The sequence below is a fragment of the Lepisosteus platostomus genome, chromosome 8 (assembly GCF_059453375.1).
Source record: "Lepisosteus platostomus isolate fLepPlt1 chromosome 8, fLepPlt1.hap1, whole genome shotgun sequence".
Taxonomy (NCBI): domain Eukaryota; kingdom Metazoa; phylum Chordata; class Actinopteri; order Semionotiformes; family Lepisosteidae; genus Lepisosteus; species Lepisosteus platostomus.
The window spans coordinates 14,800,739-14,819,031 of NC_142618.1; the positions used below are offsets into that span (position 1 = coordinate 14,800,739).

General features: G+C 44.2%; 1 protein-coding gene across 1 annotated transcript; it reads left to right on the forward strand.

Annotated features, from left to right (window-relative positions):
• The first annotated feature begins 241 nt into the window (after window positions 1-241).
• Window positions 242-18,291, forward strand: LOC148656128 (uncharacterized). Its single transcript, XM_088642535.1, has 34 exons — window positions 242-5,241; window positions 6,097-6,251; window positions 6,395-6,516; window positions 6,719-6,783; window positions 6,929-7,068; window positions 7,284-7,344; window positions 7,709-7,863; window positions 8,015-8,136; window positions 8,662-8,723; window positions 8,959-9,059; window positions 9,304-9,364; window positions 9,929-10,083; window positions 10,227-10,348; window positions 10,551-10,615; window positions 10,761-10,900; window positions 11,116-11,176; window positions 11,541-11,695; window positions 11,847-11,968; window positions 12,495-12,556; window positions 12,792-12,892; window positions 13,137-13,197; window positions 13,762-13,916; window positions 14,060-14,181; window positions 14,384-14,448; window positions 14,594-14,733; window positions 14,949-15,009; window positions 15,374-15,528; window positions 15,680-15,801; window positions 16,328-16,389; window positions 16,625-16,725; window positions 16,970-17,030; window positions 17,595-17,749; window positions 17,893-18,014; window positions 18,217-18,291. Exons 1-34 carry the CDS (start codon window positions 242-244, stop codon window positions 18,283-18,285), a joined length of 8,478 nt encoding a protein of 2,825 aa, XP_088498661.1. The 3' UTR covers window positions 18,286-18,291.
• Window positions 18,292-18,293: the final 2 nt, after the last annotated feature.

Genomic DNA, 18,293 nt, shown 5'->3' on the forward strand with positions numbered 1-18,293 from the left:
GCACACCCCAACTGCTCCTCCAACACACACCTCCACTGCTCCTCCAACACACAGCTCCACTGCTCCTCTAAAACACACCTCCACTGCTCCTCCAACACCCACCTCCACTGCTCCTCCAACACACACCTCCACTGCTAGTCCAACACACACCTCCACTGCTAGTCCAACACACACCTCTACTGCATCTCCAGCACACACCTCCACTGTTCCTCCTATAATAGCCATCACTGTACATCCAGTAATGGCCAACAATGTATCTCCAACACAGTCCTTTACTACACCTACAATACAGTCCTCCACTGCTCCTCCAACACCCACCTCCACTGCTCCTCCAACACCCACCTCCACTACTCCTCCAACACTCACCTCCACTACTCCTCCAACACCCACCTCCACTACTAGTCCAACACACACCTCCACTGCTCCTCCAACACACACCTCCACTGCTCCTCCAACACCCACCTCCACTGCTCCTCCAACACACACCTCCACTGCTAGTCCAACACACACCTCCACTGCTCCTCCAACACCCACCTCCACTGCTCCTCCAACACCCACCTCCACTACTCCTCCAACACACACCTCCACTGCTCCTCCAACACCCACCTCCACTGCTCCTCCAACACCCACCTCCACTACTCCTCCAACACCCACCTCCACTGCTCCTCCAACACACACCTCCACTGCTCCTCCAACACACACCTCCACTGCTCCTCCAACACCCACCTCCACTGCTCCTCCAACACCCACCTCCACTGCTCCTCCAACACCCACCTCCACTGCTCCTCCAACACCCACCTCCACTGCTAGTCCAACACACACCTCCACTGCTAGTCCAACACCCACCTCCACTGCTCCTCCAACACCCACCTCCACTGCTAGTCCAACACCCACCTCCACTGCTCCTCCAACACACACCTCCACTGCTCCTCCAACATCCACCTCCACTGCTCCTCCAACACCCACCTCCACTGCTCCTCCAACATCCACCTCCACTGCTCCTCCAGCACACACCTCCACTGCTAGTCCAACACCCACCTCCACTGCTCCTCCAGCACACACCTCCACTGCTCCTCCAACACACACCTCCACTGCTCCTCCAACACCCACCTCCACTACTCCTTCAACATCCACCTCCACTGCTCCTCCAACATCCACCTCCACTACTCCTTCAACATCCACCTCCACTGCTCCTCCAACACACACCCCTACTATTAGTCCAACACAAACCCCAACTGCTCCTCCAACACACACCTTCACTGCTCCACCAACACACACCTCCACTGCATCTCCAGCACACACCTCCACTGTTCCTCCTATAATAGCCACCACTGTACCTCCAGTAATGGCCAACAATGTATCTCCAACACAATCCTTTACTACACCTACAATACAGTCCTCCACTGCTCCTCCAACACCCACCTCCACTGCTCCTCCAACACCCACCTCCACTGCTCCTCCAACACCCACCTCCACTGCTCCTCCAACACCCACCTCCACTACTCCTCCAACACCCACCTCCACTGCTAGTCCAACACACACCTCCACTGCTCCTCCAACACCCACCTCCACTGCTCCTCCAACACACACCTCCACTGCTCCTCCAACACCCACCTCCACTGCTCCTCCAACACCCACCTCCACTGCTCCTCCAACACACACCTCCACTGCTCCTCCAACACCCACCTCCACTGCTCCTCCAACACACACCTCCACTGCTAGTCCAACACACACCTCCACTGCTAGTCCAACACACACCTCCACTGCTAGTCCAACACACACCTCTACTGCATCTCCAGCACACACCTCCACTGTTCCTCCTATAATAGCCATCACTGTACATCCAGTAATGGCCAACAATGTATCTCCAACACAGTCCTTTACTACACCTACAATACAGTCCTCCACTGCTCCTCCAACACCCACCTCCACTGCTCCTCCAACACCCACCTCCACTACTCCTCCAACACTCACCTCCACTACTCCTCCAACACCCACCTCCACTGCTAGTCCAACACACACCTCCAGTGCTCCTCCAACACACACCTCCACTGCTCCTCCAACACCCACCTCCACTGCTCCTCCAACACACACCTCCACTGCTCCTCCAACTCACACCTCCACTGCTCCTCCAACACCCACCTCCACTGCTCCTCCAACACACACCTCCACTGCTCCTCCAACACCCACCTCCACTACTCCTCCAACACCCACCTCCACTGCTAGTCCAACACACACCTCCACTGCTCCTCCAACACCCACCTCCACTGCTCCTCCAACACACACCTCCACTGCTCCTCCAACACCCACCTCCACTGCTCCTCCAACACCCACCTCCACTACTCCTTCAACATCCACCTCCACTGCTCCTCCAACACACACCCCTACTATTAGTCCAACACAAACCCCAACTGCTCCTCCAACACACACCCCCACTGGTCCTCCAACACACACCCCTACTATTAGTCCAATACACACCCCCACTGCTCCTCTCACACACACCTCCACTGCTCCTCCAACACACACCTCCACTGCATCTCCAGCACACACCTCCACTGTTCCTCCTATAATAGCCACCACTTTACGTCCAGTAATGACCAACAATGTATCTCCAACACAGTCCTTTACTACACCTACAATACAGTCCTCCACTGCTCCTCCAACACCCACCTCCACTGCTCCTCCAACACCCACCTCCACTACTCCTCCAACACTCACCTCCACTACTCCTCCAACACCCACCTCCACTACTAGTCCAACACACACCTCCACTGCTCCTCCAACACCCACCTCCACTGCTCCTCCAACACCCACCTCCACTGCTCCTCCAACACACACCTCCACTGCTCCTCCAACACACACCTCCACTGCTCCTCCAACAGACACCTCCACTGCTCCTCCAACACCCACCTCCACTGCTAGTCCAATACACACCTCCACTGCTCCTCCAACACCCACCTCCACTACTCCTCCAACACCCACCTCCACTACTCCTCCAACACACACCTCCACTGCTCCTCCAACACACACCTCCACTGCTAGTCCAACACACACCTCCACTGCTCCTCCAACACACACCTCCACTGCTCCTCCAACACCCACCTCCACTACTCCTCCAACACCCACCTCCACTGCTCCTCCAACACACACCTCCACTGCTCCTCCAACACCCACCTCCACTGCTCCTCCAACACCCACCTCCACTGCTCCTCCAACACCCACCTCCACTACTCCTCCAACACCCACCTCCACTGCTCCTCCAACACCCACCTCCACTGCTCCTCCAACATCCACCTCCACTACTAGTCCAACACCCACCTCCACTGCTAGTCCAACACACACCTCCACTGCTCCTCCAACACCCACCTCCACTGCTCCTCCAACAGACACCTCCACTGCTCCTCCAACACCCACCTCCACTGCTAGTCCAATACACACCTCCACTGCTCCTCCAACACACACCTCCACTGCTCCTCCAACAGACACCTCCACTGCTCCTCCAACACCCACCTCCACTGCTCCTCCAACACCCACCTCCACTACTCCTCCAACACACACCTCCACTGCTCCTCCAACACACACCTCCACTGCTCCTCCAACACCCACCTCCACTGCTAGTCCAACACCCACCTCCACTGCTCCTCCAACACCCACCTCCACTGCTCCTCCAACACCCACCTCCACTACTCCTCCAACACCCACCTCCACTGCTCCTCCAACACACACCTCCACTGCTCCTCCAACACACACCTCCACTGCTCCTCCAACACCCACCTCCACTGCTCCTCCAACACACACCTCCACTGCTCCTCCAACACACACCTCCACTGCTAGTCCAACACCCACCTCCACTGCTCCTCCAACACCCACCTCCACTGCTCCTCCAACACCCACCTCCACTACTCCTCCAACACCCACCTCCACTGCTCCTCCAACACACACCTCCACTGCTCCTCCAACACACACCTCCACTGCTCCTCCAACACACACCTCCACTACTCCTCCAACACCCACCTCCACTGCTCCTCCAACACCCACCTCCACTGCTCCTCCAACAGACACCTCCACTGCTCCTCCAACACCCACCTCCACTGCTAGTCCAATACACACCTCCACTGCTCCTCCAACACCCACCTCCACTGCTCCTCCAACACCCACCTCCACTGCTCCTCCAACAGACACCTCCACTGCTCCTCCAACACCCACCTCCACTGCTAGTCCAATACACACCTCCACTGCTCCTCCAACACCCACCTCCACTGCTCCTCCAACACACACCTCCACTGCTAGTCCAACACCCACCTCCACTGCTCCTCCAACACCCACCTCCACTGCTCCTCCAACACACACCTCCACTGCTCCTCCAACACCCACCTCCACTGCTCCTCCAACACCCACCTCCACTGCTCCTCCAACACCCACCTCCACTGCTCCTCCAACACACACCTCCACTGCTCCTCCAACACACACCTCCACTGCTCCTCCAACATCCACCTCCACTACTAGTCCACCACACACCTCCACTACTCCTCCAACACACACCTTTACAGCACTTCCAATAATAGCCATCACTGTACCTCCAGTTATGGCCAACAGTGTACCTCCAACACAGTCCTTCATGACACCTACAACACAGTCCTCCACTGCTCCTCTCACACACACCTCCACTGCTCCTCCAACACCCACCTCCACTGCTCCTCCAACACCCACCTCCACTACTCCTCCAACACCCACCTCCACTGCTAGTCCAACACCCACCTCCACTGCTCCTCCAACACACACCTCCACTGCTAGTCCAACACCCACCTCCACTGCTCCTCCAACACCCACCTCCACTGCTCCTCCAACATCCACCTCCACTACTAGTCCACCGCACACCTCCACTACTCCTCCAACACACACCTTTACAGCACTTCCAATAATAGCCATCACTGTACCTCCAGTTATGGCCAACAGTGTACCTCCAACACAGTCCTTCATGACACCTACAACACAGTCCTCCACTGCTCCTCTCACACACACCTCCACTGCTCTTCCAACACACACCTCCACTACTAGTCCAAGACAAACATCCACAGGATCACCAACACACAACTCCACTTCTTCTCCAGCACATACCTCCACAGCTGCTCCAACATACATCTCCACTGTGGGACCAATACAGTCCTCCCCTGCACCTATAACACACACCTTCACTGCATCTCTGGCTGTAACTGTAAGCAATGATGGTCACAAATTAAGGTAATACTCAAATTTTCTAATTTATCTGTGTTTCTCATAGTCACCAATGCTATGTTTTGAGAAACTATTTCTTATGGTTCACTGTTCCTGCAAGAGGCATGGGATCACAGGTGTCTTTGGAATTCGCTCTGAAGATTTGGGGAAATATTTGTGAATAAGCTACCCAGCCATTTTGTTTCAGCCCATATTCTGTTTTATTCAAGAATGGGCTTAAGGAACTGCTGTGATCAAGGGATTACAAATTTCCAAAAGTGTTTTAATGAGCAGATTTGAGTCCTCTCTTCTGTCACCGATCTTATGTGCTTAAATGTACTTCTCTCCTTGTATCAAAAGGACGATATTGAGAATTTTCATACATTAATGAAGGAAATGGTTTTGATCACTATGGAGAATGACGTTTCTCAAGAGATATGTGCAAAATGAAACTCTCCTATAAGAATTTTCTAATACGTAATGAAATGAATTGGTGAAGCAGAAAATTATCATTAAAATAACATATTGAAGCACTGATCTTAGGAATGCGCTTCCTAAATGGCTTGATGGGCTGATTTCATTCCTCTGTTTTCATATATGCTCTTAACTTCATGAAACTAAAGTGCACACAGTTTTGGAAATTTTAACTGCATGAATCAAGGAAATGGTTTTGATTTCTATGGAGCATGATATATTTCATGAGAAGAAGTTCTATACTCAACTAAAGTGCTTTCTTAGAATGTATTAATATTTAACTGGATCAGGAAAAGCAAGAAATTCTTATCAAAATAAAATGGTAATGCTGTGATCTTAAGAGTGGTGCTGAGCTCTGAACAGATGCAGTGATGCTTTCTCTGTTGGTGTAATTCTCTGATTTCACAGCCTGGACTCCGTGTTGGCTGTCCTCAACCTGGAGTTTAACACCACAAGCCCACCACCCAGTGAGAGCGACATCCTCACAGTCTTCAATCATTTACTGGCTCCCATCTTGTCCCTGGGTATCTACCCAGTGACCATCACAGATATCACTGTTAAGAGTAGGTCAACCTCCACACTTACTACACTTCTCCAGGCGTGCTTTCTAAGTGAAAGTCTTTTCTTTCGTATTAAATTCATTTGCATGCCAGTGCATGTGATTTACTGTGTGGTGTTCATCCCTATCCGTTCGTTCTCTTTACAGACACTACTGGAAAAGGATTTGCCGTCACAGTGGACCTCCGCATCAGCAACCTGACCATTCCTGCAGGCTCTCAGCTGACAAATGAAACGTACAGCAAACTCCAAGACACCATCAACAACGTGGTGAGCATCTTGCTTCTTATGAACGGCTGGAAATGAATGTATTGCATTGTCTAGAGGTCGTTAGAAAACAACCTTTTCCTGCTTCCTTCTTTGTGTGTCCATTGTGATTAGGGAAAAAGTACTGTGGAAGCAATCTTACACTAAATAAGAGCATCTTATGAAATATTATCTATATCATTCTAACAATCTACATATCTTCCAGGTTCAAGATATTCTCTCCAAAACCCTGGGTGGCCAGCCGTCTCACTACCCCACTTCTAAATTTCTGTAAGTCACTACACAATATTTGCCATATTTTAATACCTCTTCATAATGCCAGTTCATCCCATCTTCTCTTAGAGACACTAAACCAAAAGTGATTTCTTTTTCTGACAATATGTTGAAAAGTGACAGCTCTTTCTCTGATCCACAGCAATGAGAGTGATCACATTCAGGCTGAAGTGGTGTGTAACTTGCAAAGCAGTGAGGTCCAGAGCCCCAGTGGTGTCCTGACTGAGCTTCTGAACATGACTGGACATGTCAACAGCATCACAGCCACTCTGACCATCAACGGTGAGGACAAGGGCTCCCACACAGCCACTTTGCTGAGTGTTTGGAAATTAGGAATACGAGACAGACATCATCCCAGAAACCTCTTATATTGCCTGATTGTAGAAAAACAAATTTCAGTGTTTTAAGGACCCCTTTTCAGCTATTTTCAGTGTGATGAACTCACTGCAACTATATTAATGCTTAAATTATTCCCTCTTCATCTTATCATGTTTCAGGTCAGCCAACACCAACAACTCCAGCTCCTTTTACAAGTAAAAGTCCAGTTCCCTCTTCCAGGTACATTCTGTTTTACTTTCTTAATTCTCTTTCAGTGTCAGTCATGAAACCTTTTCTCATGTTATGCTTAATTGTCACTCACAGTCTTTAGTTAGTCTTTGATTTTCACACTGCACTACACATTCTCAAAATAACCTCATAGACACAAACATTTGACATGTCAGTTTACAGCAGAACTGTTGTAGTATATCTGCAATTGTAATGGGACACATCCTGTCTGCTGATTTATGTTTTGTACTCAAACCAATTAAAATGAACAGAATGTATCAGTCATGGGAAGGCACAATATTTCTTTCTTGAAGCTAAGATCCCTAACACTCATCCCTAACGTTCAATGTACATGTGTCTTTCTGTTGTTTACCAGAAACAGACTGGTCCTTGCTCTCCTGACTCTGCAGTTCAACACCTCAAACTCTCCCCCCACTGCCACTGAGATCAAGAGAGCTATGATGGAAACTTTCCCTGCGCTGAACTTACAGGAAACTTATGCTGTGGACATCACAAACATCACCTCAGAGAGTAAGCTATCCTTTGTGTTTTAGGCAAACTGTGTTTTCCAATTCTGGGATGCATACCTGTAGCTAAAAGTCACACTAGAGATTGAGTACAATTGTGGTGAAGGTACAATCAATTTGGAGTGCTTCAGCTCTTTCTGGTTTGATTGTCACAGATGTGTCGGCAACTGCTTTCGCCATAACTCTGGTATTCCAACTGCGAAATATCACCGTTCCTGTTGGGACTGAATTAACAAATGATAAATCCAACCAAATCCAAACCACTATCAACCACTTGGTGAGTATCACTTTAAAAAAAACTCGGATACTTTATGGGTACAACAAGCTTCTAAGTTTTAGAGTTTTGAGGAGCTTCACTAAGATATCATCCACATTATATATGAGTATAAAAACACAAAATTATTTTTAAAATATTGCTTTGAACAATATTCAGGTAGGGGATAAGAAAGAAAGCCGTTTCTTATGGACATGGAAGAAAATCCTGATGCAATAATGATCTGAGAGTGGAAAACGTACAGAATTTATGCCTGAAACATTTAAGTAAATTGTTTAGGTCTGTAGGCATCTACAGGCACAACCTGCACCGCCGTTTTAATGAAGCAAGAGTCAGGCTTCTTTCAAAAAGATTTTAGGTAAGATCCCTGAGTTAGTTACTGAAAGAAATTAACAAAATATGCCAAATCCCACCCTCTGTCTTGCATCTTTTAAATGTTCCTTCTTTGTTTTAAAATGGTGTGAAAATGCAGTGATAGTCCTTGTCATCTCAGAGTCATTTTTAATTCTTTTTTGGATGAATTTCCAGCTTGAAGACATTATTTCCTCCCCAGAAAGCAACCTGCTCCAGGTCCCCAATGCCACATTCAGGCAAGTTTTTCCAGGTCATTTCCACTTCTTCTCAGTACTGCTTATTTACCAGAAGTAAAGGACCAACTATACAGTACGTGAACCTAAAGACAACTAGTCCAGCTTTTGAAACATTGTCAGACCTGAGTATTTACTGTAGCAGCCAGTTAATATGTCTGTTACAACTTCAAACAAGATGTCACATTGACTTGTTTTCATGTGTTAATTTGTTTTCTGTTTCATGATGCTTCCACAGCACTGACAGTGATCAGATTGAAGCATCTGTGCAGTACAGCCTCCAGAGCAGTGACCTTCAGAGTCCCAGTGACTTTGTGATCCAGATTCTGAAGATCAGAGGTCTGTTCACCAGTTCATATCTTCTCATTTGATTAGGAATATTTGGCACAAAGCCTTTAACGTACAGTCTTCACAATAAAAGTGGATTACATCTATTAAATCTATTCCTTTATTTTATTTCTTTATAAATGGTCAGCAGGTTGCATTAAGAGAAAAATGGAAATGAATATAGAATGTTAAATACCTAAGGAGAGCAATGATCCATTTTGTTCCTGAATTCTGCAACTTTCCTGTCCACATGCAGCTCAACCAACCACAACACCTAAACCATCTGTTCCAACAACAAGAGTGACTCCCAGTATAAGGTAAGACAGAGTTTTCAGTTTTTGCTCTCTGATGGGTCAGTCACAGGGACCATTCCTGCAAGAGATGTGGAATTACAGGTGTTTTTGGAATTTCCACTGGAGATCTTTGGAAATCTGTAAATAAGCTGCCTAGTCTTTTTGTTCAAGCCCATATCTTGGTTTCTTTCCAGGAAGAGCTTGAGGAAGTGTGGGAATTGGTTGATTATGATCTTCATAAAGGGCTTGATGGGCTGATTTGTCTCCTCTCTTTTGTCAGTAATCTTGTTTTTTCTTATATGCTCTTATCTTCTTGAACCTAAAGTGCACGCAGGTTTGGGAATTTTCACTGCATGAATCAAGGAAATGGTTTTGTTTTCTATGGAGCATGATATTTTACGCAAAAAGAATTTATATATACAACTAAAGTGTTTTCCTAGACTTTATTAATACTTAATTAACTGGATCAGGAAAAGCAAGAAATTCTTATCAAAATAAAATGGTAATGTTGTGATCTTAAGAGTGGTGCTGAGCTCTGAACAGATGCAGTGATGCTTTCTCTGTTGGTGTAATTCTCTGATTTCACAGCCTGGACTCCGTGTTGGCTGTCCTCAACCTGGAGTTTAACACCACAAGCCCACCACCCAGTGAGAGCGACATCCTCACAGTCTTCAATCATTTACTGGCTCCCATCTTGTCCCTGGGTATCTACCCAGTGACCATCACAGATATCACTGTTAAGAGTAGGTCAACCTCCACACTTACTACACTTCTCCAGGCGTGCTTTCTAAGTGAAAGTCTTTTCTTTCGTATTAAATTCATTTGCATGCCAGTGCATGTGATTTACTGTGTGGTGTTCATCCCTATCCGTTCGTTCTCTTTACAGACACTACTGGAAAAGGATTTGCCGTCACAGTGGACCTCCGCATCAGCAACCTGACCATTCCTGCAGGCTCTCAGCTGACAAATGAAACGTACAGCAAACTCCAAGACACCATCAACAACGTGGTGAGCATCTTGCTTCTTATGAACGGCTGGAAATGAATGTATTGCATTGTCTAGAGGTCGTTAGAAAACAACCTTTTCCTGCTTCCTTCTTTGTGTGTCCATTGTGATTAGGGAAAAAGTACTGTGGAAGCAATCTTACACTAAATAACAGCATCTTATGAAATATTATCTATATCATTCTAACAATCTACATATCTTCCAGGTTCAAGATATTCTCTCCAAAACCCTGGGTGGCCAGCCGTCTCACTACCCCACTTCTAAATTTCTGTAAGTCACTACACAATATTTGCCATATTTTAATACCTCTTCATAATGCCAGTTCATCCCATCTTCTCTTAGAGACACTAAACCAAAAGTGATTTCTTTTTCTGACAATATGTTGAAAAGTGACAGCTCTTTCTCTGATCCACAGCAATGAGAGTGATCACATTCAGGCTGAAGTGGTGTGTAACTTGCAAAGCAGTGAGGTCCAGAGCCCCAGTGGTGTCCTGACTGAGCTTCTGAACATGACTGGACATGTCAACAGCATCACAGCCACTCTGACCATCAACGGTGAGGACAAGGGCTCCCACACAGCCACTTTGCTGAGTGTTTGGAAATTAGGAATACGAGACAGACATCATCCCAGAAACCTCTTATATTGCCTGATTGTAGAAAAACAAATTTCAGTGTTTTAAGGACCCCTTTTCAGCTATTTTCAGTGTGATGAACTCACTGCAACTATATTAATGCTTAAATTATTCCCTCTTCATCTTATCATGTTTCAGGTCAGCCAACACCAACAACTCCAGCTCCTTTTACAAGTAAAAGTCCAGTTCCCTCTTCCAGGTACATTCTGTTTTACTTTCTTAATTCTCTTTCAGTGTCAGTCATGAAACCTTTTCTCATGTTATGCTTAATTGTCACTCACAGTCTTTAGTTAGTCTTTGATTTTCACACTGCACTACACATTCTCAAAATAACCTCATAGACACAAACATTTGACATGTCAGTTTACAGCAGAACTGTTGTAGTATATCTGCAATTGTAATGGGACACATCCTGTCTGCTGATTTATGTTTTGTACTTAAACCAATTAAAATGAACAGAATGTATCAGTCATGGGAAGGCACAATATTTTTTTCTTGAAGCTAAGATCCCTAACACTCATCCCTAACGTTCAATGTACATGTGTCTTTCTGTTGTTTACCAGAAACAGACTGGTCCTTGCTCTCCTGACTCTGCAGTTCAACACCTCAAACTCTCCCCCCACTGCCACTGAGATCAAGAGAGCTATGATGGAAACTTTCCCTGCGCTGAACTTACAGGAAACTTATGCTGTGGACATCACAAACATCACCTCAGAGAGTAAGCTATCCTTTGTGTTTTAGACACACTGTGTTTTCCAATTCTGGGATGCATACCTGTAGCTAAAAGTCACACTAGAGATTGAGTACAATTGTGGTGAAGGTACAATCAATTTGGAGTGCTTCAGCTCTTTCTGGTTTGATTGTCACAGATGTGTCGGCAACTGCTTTCGCCATAACTCTGGTATTCCAACTGCGAAATATCACCGTTCCTGTTGGGACTGAATTAACAAATGATAAATCCAACCAAATCCAAACCACTATCAACCACTTGGTGAGTATCACTTTAAAAAAAAACTCGGATACTTTATGGGTACAACAAGCTTCTAAGTTTTAGAGTTTTGAGGAGCTTCACTAAGATATCATCCACATTATATATGAGTATCAAAACAGAAAATTATTTTTAAAATATTGCTTTGAACAATATTCAGGTAGGGGATAAGAAAGAAAACCGTTTCTTATGGACATGGAAGAAAATCCTGATGCAATAATGATCTGAGAGTGGAAAACGTACAGAATTTATGCCTGAAACATTTAAGTAAATTGTTTAGGTCTGTAGGCATCTACAGGCACAACCTGCACCGCCGTCTTAATGAAGCAAGAGTCAGGCTTCTTTCAAAAAGATTTTAAGTAAGATCCCTGAGTTAGTTACTGAAAGAAATTAACAAAATATGCCAAATCCCACCCTCTGTCTTGCATCTTTTAAATGTTCCTTCTTTGTTTTAAAATGGTGTGAAAATGCAGTGATAGTCCTTGTCATCTCAGAGTCATTTTTAATTCTTTTTTGGATGAATTTCCAGCTTGAAGACATTATTTCCTCCCCAGAAAGCAACCTGCTCCAGGTCCCCAATGCCACATTCAGGCAAGTTTTTCCAGGTCATTTCCACTTCTTCTCAGTACTGCTTATTTACCAGAAGTAAAGGACCAACTATACAGTACGTGAACCAAAAGACAACTAGTCCAGCTTTTGAAACATTGTCAGACCTGAGTATTTACTGTAGCAGCCAGTTAATATGTCTGTTACAACTTCAAACAAGATGTCACATTGACTTGTTTTCATGTGTTAATTTGTTTTCTGTTTCATGATGCTTCCACAGCACTGACAGTGATCAGATTGAAGCATCTGTGCAGTACAGCCTCCAGAGCAGTGACCTTCAGAGTCCCAGTGACTTTGTGATCCAGATTCTGAAGATCAGAGGTCTGTTCACCAGTTCATATCTTCTCATTTGATTAGGAATATTTGGCACAAAGCCTTTAACGTACAGTCTTCACAATAAAAGTGGATTACATCTATTAAATCTATTCCTTTATTTTATTTCTTTATAAATGGTCAGCAGGTTGCATTAAGAGAAAAATGGAAATGAATATAGAATGTTAAATACCTAAGGAGAGCAATGATCCATTTTGTTCCTGAATTCTGCAACTTTCCTGTCCACATGCAGCTCAACCAACCACAACACCTAAACCATCTGTTCCAACAACAAGAGTGACTCCCAGTATAAGGTAAGACAGAGTTTTCAGTTTTTGCTCTCTGATGGGTCAGTCACAGGGACCATTCCTGCAAGAGATGTGGAATTACAGGTGTTTTTGGAATTTCCACTGGAGATCTTTGGAAATCTGTAAATAAGCTGCCTAGTCTTTTTGTTCAAGCCCATATCTTGGTTTCTTTCCAGGAAGAGCTTGAGGAAGTGTGGGAATTGGTTGATTATGATCTTCATAAAGGGCTTGATGGGCTGATTTGTCTCCTCTCTTTTGTCAGTAATCTTGTTTTTTCTTATATGCTCTTATCTTCTTGAACCTAAAGTGCACGCAGGTTTGGGAATTTTCACTGCATGAATCAAGGAAATGGTTTTGTTTTCTATGGAGCATGATATTTTACGCAAAAAGAATTTATATATACAACTAAAGTGTTTTCCTAGACTTTATTAATACTTAATTAACTGGATCAGGAAAAGCAAGAAATTCTTATCAAAATAAAATGGTAATGTTGTGATCTTAAGAGTGGTGCTGAGCTCTGAACAGATGCAGTGATGCTTTCTCTGTTGGTGTAATTCTCTGATTTCACAGCCTGGACTCCGTGTTGGCTGTCCTCAACCTGGAGTTTAACACCACAAGCCCACCACCCAGTGAGAGCGACATCCTCACAGTCTTCAATCATTTACTGGCTCCCATCTTGTCCCTGGGTATCTACCCAGTGACCATCACAGATATCACTGTTAAGAGTAGGTCAACCTCCACACTTACTACACTTCTCCAGGCGTGCTTTCTAAGTGAAAGTCTTTTCTTTCGTATTAAATTCATTTGCATGCCAGTGCATGTGATTTACTGTGTGGTGTTCATCCCTATCCGTTCGTTCTCTTTACAGACACTACTGGAAAAGGATTTGCCGTCACAGTGGACCTCCGCATCAGCAACCTGACCATTCCTGCAGGCTCTCAGCTGACAAATGAAACGTACAGCAAACTCCAAGACACCATCAACAACGTGGTGAGCATCTTGCTTCTTATGAACGGCTGGAAATGAATGTATTGCATTGTCTAGAGGTCGTTAGAAAACAACCTTTTCCTGCTTCCTTCTTTGTGTGTCCATTGTGATTAGGGAAAAAGTACTGTGGAAGCAATCTTACACTAAATAACAGCATCTTATGAAATATTATCTATATCATTCTAACAATCTACATATCTTCCAGGTTCAAGATATTCTCTCCAAAACCCTGGGTGGCCAGCCGTCTCACTGCCCCACTTCTAAATTTCTGTAAGTCACTACACAATATTTGCCATATTTTAATACCTCTTCATAATGCCAGTTCATCCCATCTTCTCTTAGAGACACTAAACCAAAAGTGATTTCTTTTTCTGACAATATGTTGAAAAGTGACAGCTCTTTCTCTGATCCACAGCAATGAGAGTGATCACATTCAGGCTGAAGTGGTGTGTAACTTGCAAAGCAGTGAGGTCCAGAGCCCCAGTGGTGTCCTGACTGAGCTTCTGAACATGACTGGACATGTCAACAGCATCACAGCCACTCTGACCATCAACGGTGAGGACAAGGGCTCCCACACAGCCACTTTGCTGAGTGTTTGGAAATTAGGAATACGAGACAGACATCATCCCAGAAACCTCTTATATTGCCTGATTGTAGAAAAACAAATTTCAGTGTTTTAAGGACCCCTTTTCAGCTATTTTCAGTGTGATGAACTCACTGCAACTATATTAATGCTTAAATTATTCCCTCTTCATCTTATCATGTTTCAGGTCAGCCAACACCAACAACTCCAGCTCCTTTTACAAGTAAAAGTCCAGTTCCCTCTTCCAGGTACATTCTGTTTTACTTTCTTAATTCTCTTTCAGTGTCAGTCATGAAACCTTTTCTCATGTTATGCTTAATTGTCACTCACAGTCTTTAGTTAGTCTTTGATTTTCACACTGCACTACACATTCTCAAAATAACCTCATAGACACAAACATTTGACATGTCAGTTTACAGCAGAACTGTTGTAGTATATCTGCAATTGTAATGGGACACATCCTGTCTGCTGATTTATGTTTTGTACTCAAACCAATTAAAATGAACAGAATGTATCAGTCATGGGAAGGCACAATATTTCTTTCTTGAAGCTAAGATCCCTAACACTCATCCCTAACGTTCAATGTACATGTGTCTTTCTGTTGTTTACCAGAAACAGACTGGTCCTTGCTCTCCTGACTCTGCAGTTCAACACCTCAAACTCTCCCCCCACTGCCACTGAGATCAAGAGAGCTATGATGGAAACTTTCCCTGCGCTGAACTTACAGGAAACTTATGCTGTGGACATCACAAACATCACCTCAGAGAGTAAGCTATCCTTTGTGTTTTAGACACACTGTGTTTTCTAATTCTGGGATGCATACCTGTAGCTAAAAGTCACACTAGAGATTGAGTACAATTGTGGTGAAGGTACAATCAATTTGGAGTGCTTCAGCTCTTTCTGGTTTGATTGTCACAGATGTGTCGGCAACTGCTTTCGCCATAACTCTGGTATTCCAACTGCGAAATATCACCGTTCCTGTTGGGACTGAATTAACAAATGATAAATCCAACCAAATCCAAACCACTATCAACCACTTGGTGAGTATCACTTTAAAAAAAAACTCGGATACTTTATGGGTACAACAAGCTTCTAAGTTTTAGAGTTTTGAGGAGCTTCACTAAGATATCATCCACATTATATATGAGTATCAAAACAGAAAATTATTTTTAAAATATAGCTTTGAACAATATTCAGGTAGGGGATAAGAAAGAAAACCGTTTCTTATGGACATGGAAGAAAATCCTGATGCAATAATGATCTGAGAGTGGAAAACGTACAGAATTTATGCCTGAAACATTTAAGTAAATTGTTTAGGTCTGTAGGCATCTACAGGCACAACCTGCACCGCCGTCTTAATGAAGCAAGAGTCAGGCTTCTTTCAAAAAGATTTTAAGTAAGATCCCTGAGTTAGTTACTGAAAGAAATTAACAAAATATGCCAAATCCCACCCTCTGTCTTGCATCTTTTAAATGTTCCTTCTTTGTTTTAAAATGGTGTGAAAATGCAGTGATAGTCCTTGTCATCTCAGAGTCATTTTTAATTCTTTTTTGGATGAATTTCCAGCTTGAAGACATTATTTCCTCCCCAGAAAGCAACCTGCTCCAGGTCCCCAATGCCACATTCAGGCAAGTTTTTCCAGGTCATTTCCACTTCTTCTCAGTACTGCTTATTTACCAGAAGTAAAGGACCAACTATACAGTACGTGAACCTAAAGACAACTAGTCCAGCTTTTGAAACATTGTCAGACCTGAGTATTTACTGTAGCAGCCAGTTAATATGTCTGTTACAACTTCAAACAAGATGTCACATTGACTTGTTTTCATGTGTTAATTTGTTTTCTGTTTCATGATGCTTCCACAGCACTGACAGTGATCAGATTGAAGCATCTGTGCAGTACAGCCTCCAGAGCAGTGACCTTCAGAGTCCCAGTGACTTTGTGATCCAGATTCTGAAGATCAGAGGTCTGTTCACCAGTTCATATCTTCTCATTTGATTAGGAATATTTGGCACAAAGCCTTTAACGTACAGTCTTCACAATAAAAGTGGATTACATCTATTAAATCTATTCCTTTATTTTATTTCTTTATAAATGGTCAGCAGGTTGCATTAAGAGAAAAATGGAAATGAATATAGAATGTTAAATACCTAAGGAGAGCAATGATCCATTTTGTTCCTGAATTCTGCAACTTTCCTGTCCACATGCAGCTCAACCAACCACAACACCTAAACCATCTGTTCCAACAACAAGAGTGACTCCCAGTATAAGGTAAGACAGAGTTTTCAGTTTTTGCTCTCTGATGGGTCAGTCACAGGGACCATTCCTGCAAGAGATGTGGAATTACAGGTGTTTTTGGAATTTCCACTGGAGATCTTTGGAAATCTGTAAATAAGCTGCCTAGTCTTTTTGTTCAAGCCCATATCTTGGTTTCTTTCCAGGAAGAGCTTGAGGAAGTGTGGGAATTGGTTGATTATGATCTTCATAAAGGGCTTGATGGGCTGATTTGTCTCCTCTCTTTTGTCAGTAATCTTGTTTTTTCTTATATGCTCTTATCTTCTTGAACCTAAAGTGCACGCAGGTTTGGGAATTTTCACTGCATGAATCAAGGAAATGATTTTGTTTTCTATGGAGCATGATATTTTACGCAAAAAGAATTTATATATACAACTAAAGTGTTTTCCTAGACTTTATTAATACTTAATTAACTGGATCAGGAAAAGCAAGAAATTCTTATCAAAATAAAATGGTAATGTTGTGATCTTAAGAGTGGTGCTGAGCTCTGAACAGATGCAGTGATGCTTTCTCTGTTGGTGTAATTCTCTGATTTCACAGCCTGGACTCCGTGTTGGCTGTCCTCAACCTGGAGTTTAACACCACAAGCCCACCACCCAGTGAGAGCGACATCCTCACAGTCTTCAATCATTTACTGGCTCCCATCTTGTCCCTGGGTATCTACCCAGTGACCATCACAGATATCACTGTTAAGAGTAGGTCAACCTCCACACTTACTACACTTCTCCAGGCGTGCTTTCTAAGTGAAAGTCTTTTCTTTCGTATTAAATTCATTTGCATGCCAGTGCATGTGATTTACTGTGTGGTGTTCATCCCTATCCGTTCGTTCTCTTTACAGACACTACTGGAAAAGGATTTGCCGTCACAGTGGACCTCCGCATCAGCAACCTGACCATTCCTGCAGGCTCTCAGCTGACAAATGAAACGTACAGCAAACTCCAAGACACCATCAACAACGTGGTGAGCATCTTGCTTCTTATGAACGCCTAGAAATGAATGTATTGCATTGTCTAGAGGTCGTTAGAAAACAACCTTTTCCTGCTTCCTTCTTTGTGTGTCCATTGTGATTAGGGAAAAAGTACTGTGGAAGCAATCTTACAGTAAATAACAGCATCTTGTGAAATATTATCTATATCATTCTAACAATCTACATATTTTCCAGGTTCAAGATATTCTCTCCAAAACCCTGGGTGGCCAGCCGTCTCACTACCCCACTTCTAAATTTCTGTAAGTCACTAC

Coding starts and splice junctions, on each gene's coding strand:
- LOC148656128 (XM_088642535.1), top strand. CDS start 242: ATGGCCAACAATGTATCTCCAACACAGTCCTTTACTACACCTACAATA. Junction 11,696..11,846: donor CACAAACATCACCTCAGAGA/GTAAGCTATCCT, acceptor TGATTGTCACAG/ATGTGTCGGCAACTGCTTTC. Junction 12,893..13,136: donor CCAGATTCTGAAGATCAGAG/GTCTGTTCACCA, acceptor GTCCACATGCAG/CTCAACCAACCACAACACCT.